Source organism: Lampetra planeri, chromosome 4, assembly GCF_965212315.1.
Source record: "Lampetra planeri chromosome 4, kcLamPlan1.2.h2, whole genome shotgun sequence".
NCBI lineage: Eukaryota > Metazoa > Chordata > Hyperoartia > Petromyzontiformes > Petromyzontidae > Lampetra > Lampetra planeri.
The window spans coordinates 1,576,075-1,582,168 of record NC_136110.1 but is presented as its reverse complement, the minus strand read 5'-3'; the positions used below and the strand labels follow the sequence as shown (position 1 = coordinate 1,582,168).

Here is a 6,094-nt window from a genome sequence, read left to right as displayed (position 1 = left end):
ATAGCCCCGTTCACGTTCTCCAGGCGGTTGGCGCTCAGCTGCAGCTCGTTGACGCCTGCGGCGCCCTCGAAGGCGCCCGCCTCGATGTCGGCGATCTTGTTATTGCTCAGGTTTCTGGCGAGAACGGGAAAGTGGGGACGATGTCGATGAGGTCGCGGGGATGGGTGGGGGGGGAGCCGCTTGGGCGGGTTTCGCCAAGTTGCCGTGCGGGGGCCCGGTTGTCGCCGTGAGCCGGGCGTCGCGATCGGTCAACGAGCGTGGGCAGGAGGAGGAGACCGCAAGTGGGTGCACGCCTGGGTTTTCTTTCAAGATGTACGTGAGGTTGTTCGTGAACATTTGGTGGATGATGATGATAATGATGATGGAGCTAATAATGCTGCTGATATGATGAGAGTATTGATGATGATTATACAGCCAATAGACTACAGCAGCTGTGTAATGAAGACAATGTGGATAATGAGGTTGATCACGATGAATGGTATGAGCACGTTGCTAGGAGTGATCGTGTTAATACCACGATTGCTCCTGTAAAGAGTTCAACACGTTAATTTATCGGTATTCATGAATTCACCCAATGGTAATCTGACGAATTGTCTCCATACAGGAGTCACGGTTCATTTGCATTGCTCACCACCCCCCGTCTCGATTACTCAAGTTGCGCACGCTCCGCAAGCCTCCATGTGACATTGCCTCATCAGTCACACGTAATTTGGAGAAATCATCCAATAACCAATCCGCACGACCCCTCGATTCCAGGCATCGTGAGATCGTGAGGACAATAAGTACGTGCGTACGTGCGTACGTCTTTCGCACCGTGCGTTGCCAACCGTGCTTGTCGGAGTGGGCTAACGGCGAATCGGGGGAGCCGCGCGGGCAATCGTCGTCCGTGACAGGGGCGCGACGCGTTTGGTCGAGGCGAGGTCGTGCGCGCGCGCGCTCTCACATGCGCTGCAGATGCGGTAGCTTCTTGAAGATTCCCGTCGCCTCCAGCACGCTGAGCTCGTTGTTGTTCAGCCGGCTGTGGAAACAGAGCGCAGGACTCGGCACATCGATAACAAGAAAGCATCTTGCGGTTGTATATTGGCGTAGCTTTCTTTCCTTTTTTTTATCGCACGTGCTGAGCACATGGCCCATCGTCTCATTGCGCAAATTATCCAGCAACAGAAAGGGGGACTAATATTAGCCCAGCAGGTAAGAGTACCGTAGGTTAAGAGTACACCAGGTAAGAGTACAGCAGCTAAGAGTAGAGCAGGTAAAGAATACAGCAGGTAAGAGTAGTAAGAGCACAGCAGGTAAGAATACAGCAGGTAAGAGTACAGCAGCTAAGAGTAGAGCAGGTAAAGAATACAGCGAGCAAGTTCCTCGACCTGAGCACGAATAAAGAAACTGGGAAAAGAAACAAAAAACAAATGAATAAAGGGCGTGGACATTGCTGTATCACAATACAATTGCTGTTACCGTGAACGCAACACGACTAAATACATTGCTCGGGCTATCCAGGTACGTTGTATGTATGTATGGTGAACTTCTTCCACACCCTACGTAGCCAACCGTGCTCATTGGAGGTGCGAGGCGAAGGGCAACTAACTAAAGGCACAAAATAAAAGTGGGCTCGCTGAGGACGCCTCGCCAGAAGGGACGAAGGCCGGTAGTCGAGACCAACGATGGAGTGGCAGCCAAAGGAGGGAACGCACCTAAGCGGACGTCGACCGATGAGGTGGAACGATGAGACGGTGCTAAACGGATCGTCGCGTTTCAGGTCCGCGTATGACGGCAACGTCTTGGGGAAGGCCTTCATCTAGCGGTGGATTGATCGTGGCCAACGATGATATATCACGATCAAATACATGAATGAAATAACAAGAGGTCAAAATAAATAACCCACCAAGATGCCAATTAGAGTAATGAGAATGTGTTAAGCAGTGCCGAGGAATGCGTTAAGAATTGTCATGGCCAATGATAACAGAAGGACTTAAAATTTAAAACGTTCCAAAAATCCAATTGGGATTATTGACCAGGGCACGTAATTAATATTGATTCTCCACGCATTGCAGATGCGTATGTACATATCTTGAACTTCTTTCACACCGTACGTAGCCGACCGTGCATATTGGAGGTGCGAACCGTGGTCAGGTCAATGGACCGCGGTCGGGGGAAACACAAATACTGCTGCAAATGCAGAGTGTGCATCCAGGTGTTCCCTAAAAGCCGTGCAGGCCAAAATGCGCACATGTGATAAATTAGCAAGCCAAACAGTTCCGTCAACGCTCGCTTCGATTCAACTGCGGAACGTGAATAACCGCTCGGATTGATGCCGCGCAAAGCCCCTCGAACGACTTAACATCTTGGATTAGCGAACACGCGCAGGTAAATTACATCACTCAATCCGTTACGAGAGGAAAATGGGCTTGGGCAGGGCCGAGGGTCAAGAAAAAGTGGCAGCCAAAGGAACGGAGAGCGTCCTGGAGAAGGGGCGACGGCTCGCCGAGGAGATGGAGCTATGAAATCGGCATAGGTGCAGGGTGGGTCATCACATGACAAGATCGTGAGAGATGGCGATGGCTTGGGCAGGACTTCACCGAGCCGCGGAGTAACCATGGCCGACGATGACGGTGATGATAAAGTCTTCATTTAAAGCTTCTGTGACTGCAGGAATCCATACTCTCGAGTTCTGCCACAACAGCGGATCCTTTTCTCACCTGAAGACGGACGCTTGTGTTGCGACCGAAACATCGTGTTTTCTTTTATAATTTTTTCGATTTACGTGACTTTACCAAAAGAACCAGAGAGTATGGTGATGATACAGTCACATTGAATTGTGCTGCATAAGAAACGTGTAAGAATATGATGCGTCTCTTCTACACGTGACAAGCTTTCTCTCTCAATCCGTTTCCCACGATTAACTTGATCCGTTGCTCAGTTTAATCTGATTGGAAACGTCACTGCACCTCGCCTAGTCTTACCTTTTCTTTGTATTACTCATTTGCGTAAATATATTTCACTGTTAAAATACTTGAGCAGGTGTCACATCCTAGGGTCAATTTAAAGCACTGGACACAGTTTGGAGTTTTGCTTTGCAATTTGGTGGAACTCTTTCTTTGCCGTATACCCGCTCTCTGAAATCCAGATTTCCCTTCCAAAGTAAAATGCCTGTTGCCTCAACGGTGCTCTCACCTGGTTACAAATAAACATTCCTATCGGTCAGCACGTTCATTCACTTTCCCGTCGCGTCTGACGGCTCGCGATGTCGTTCCGCCGAGTTGTGAACGAAAGGTTCCCCCCGAGGTCCGGGCGCGAGGCTTGTCAGGCCCAGCATCGCCAGACCGACGCTAGCCAATGGCCCGGGCCGACTCGCGTGACGAATCACCGGCCTTTAAAAGGCAGCTCCGTCAAAACCGCGCAAACGTCGCCGAGTGGGTAAAGTGCGTGAAATTGAGAGAGTTCGGAGCAGTTTTGCTTTCCCGCGACGGGGGGAGGGGGGGGGGAGGGTGCGCGTCGGCGGTCACCCTGGGATTGGACGCCGCCGCCTCTCTGCGTCGTACCCTGACCCGTCTGGGGTTGCGTCTCCATCAGCTGACCTGCATGGTTGCACTGGGTAAATAGCGCTCTGTTTTTCCACCGATTCTCAAATCCCAAGGATGTGAATCTCAACTCCCCGTGACCTGGGACTCGTATCTCGTGTGTGGGGGGGGGGGCGTGTCCTGTAACCGGAGAGAGAAAATAAAATAATAATTTCCCCCGTGTTTGTGTTTTTGCTCTTTCTGTAAATGGCTGCCCGCGCAATTTGCAGCGAGGAATTTTGGGAAATCGTCGCACAACAGGGACCCGGGCGCGACGTGCTCAGGGAAAAACCACCGACGACGATGTTGTCACGTCACGCCGATGCGTCGTGGGCCACGGTCGCCGCTCAAACTCCAAGGGCACCAAAGTAAAGTGGGGGGGGGGGGTGGGGAGGAGTGGAGGGGGGGGCACTTGCGCTGCCCTCTCTGGCACACGGGTGGGTCGCCCGCTCTATCACCCGCATGGCGTCATGCACAAACTATCGTGCAAACAGCCGGGGGGAGTGGGGGGCGGGCAGGGGGGGGGGCCAGGCGAGGGAATTCTGGGTCACGCTCAGCTCACTGGCGAGCCCCGAGCAAGCTCCGCGTTGACGCGCGTGCGTGTGCGGCGCGTTGAAGGATGTTGCGTTTTTCTTGGCAGTTGCGAAAGAAGCAAAAAAAAAATTTGCGTGCTTCGTAATGTGTGCCAGAATACACCGTTATAATGTACGTGTAGATTTATATAAATATGTATTTATATACATATCTATGCACACACACTGCTGAATGTGCTTTGATGTGTTGTGGAGTACACGCGTGGTGAAGCGTACCTTGTTGTGTACACACGGAGGGCCTGATTTGTTGACTTGGCGAATGTTCCATTTTGTTCGCTTTCTTGGCAAAAATGAGCCGATGGCCGATGGCTCTTTCACCAGTGGTGGGACATATTGCCGAGCGGAAGAGCTTTGACCATTTTGCTCAAGATTTGAACCCATCTGGGCACATCATCTTTAAGTCCAACATTTGTCAGGAGCTCACTGACGATGGGGACTGAGTCCAGATCTTTCAAGGATCTGTGAGCTCCTCGCACAATCCAGTCTGGTTGAAATTCAGGAAGGATCATAATCTGGCCAGCCTGAGTGTTTAAGAATATCGCCGATGTTCCTCTCAAAGGGGTCCATGTTTCGCAAGTAGAGAAAAGAGGGAGCATAGCTGTGGCCAAGAAGAACTGGAGCTTTATTTATATATTCACCCAGATACCCTGTATGGACCACATACGACTTGTGGAGCACCGAGAAAACCCGGTGTGGCCAGCGCCACGCCTTAGCTCTCCCAGTGCTGATGTTTACATGCCATACCAGGTATTCATTCAAGGCAGAGTTGACAACGAATATATACACACACACAAAGCCCTCTCCTTATAACCGTAGAGCGGGTGAGAGGAAATTCCATGAGGGAAGATGGGCTGAGGAATGAATAACTCTGAAGGATTCCACGATCAACAATTGAACTCCACAATCTTCCGAATGTGCCAGTCTCACGGCTCCCAAAGCTGGCTTATACAACAGAGACAAATCACCCTCATATAGCCTAAACAGAGTCTTGGGGTAAGTGCTGTTAGCGAGCACCTCTGAAGGTGATGTTTACACAACGCACCAGGTACTCATTTGAGACTGAGTCAACCTAGAGGAGGCCCAGGACCAGTTCAGATATTCATCACTGGTGTTGGCTGTGAGCAGGATTCGAACTCGGGTCGCCGGGCTGGTATCGCAGCGGGCTAACCCCTACACTACCACTCCCCACGGTGTTTTCCAAAATTATCCAGACACACACACACATTGTGCGGTATCATCATCATCATCGCCCAATTACACTCAAGGCTCCGTCGGTTTTGCGACGAGTGGTGCGGCACGTGTCTGGCGCAGCGTTGTGTCCGGCGGGGTTGGGGGAGCGGGGTCGAGGGGGGGGAGGGGGGGAGGGGTGACGAGGGGGGTCACGTACAGCTCGGTGGCGTACTGCGGGATGTGCGCGGGGATGCGCGCCAGCTTCTGGTTGGAGCAGTCGACCACGGTGCCGTCGCAGCGGCACTTGTCTGGGCACATCATGTCCATGAAGCACTCCCCGCCGGGCTTGCCCCTGTGGTCCTCCGTGCCTGCGCACGTGTGCACGCGCACGCACACACACAAAAGACAAAGATCCCACGCATAGCCTAAACAGGGCCGTTGGGGCAAGTGCGGTTTGCGAGCAGCACCTATGATGGGGGTGGGGGGCCAGCACGACGCACCAGGTACTCATTTGAGGCCCATAAATGTTTGGGATAAATGTTGCAGGTATTTCCGTGAGCGGGAATTGAACTCGGCTCGCCGGGTTTGTAGCACAGCGAGATAACTGCGAGATAACCGCATGTATACAGACACGCACATACGTACACACACATATACCCATAATTCGGGGTGTACACACATGCAGAGATGCACACATGCACACTCAGGGCACAACTTTTTGTCGCGTGTCAACCTGAAAATATTTGGCCGAGAGATGCATGAAATTAATAA

At 52.0% G+C, this 6,094-nt stretch overlaps 1 protein-coding gene across 2 annotated transcripts in view; it reads right to left on the bottom strand.

Moving 5' to 3' along the window:
* LOC144717550 (slit homolog 2 protein-like) overlaps positions 1–6,094 on the bottom strand; it is a 240,246-nt gene that overhangs the window by 52,354 nt on the left and 181,798 nt on the right. For both annotated transcript variants that reach the window (XM_078592951.1, XM_078592952.1), the window contains exons 15-17: positions 5,541–5,691; positions 944–1,018; positions 1–114 (exon numbers count right to left, since the gene is read on the bottom strand). The exon at positions 1–114 is cut by the window's left edge and continues 30 nt beyond it. In XM_078592951.1, coding sequence (XP_078449077.1) covers positions 1–114; positions 944–1,018; positions 5,541–5,691 — 340 coding nt within the window. The remainder of the gene's footprint in view (positions 115–943; positions 1,019–5,540; positions 5,692–6,094) is intronic.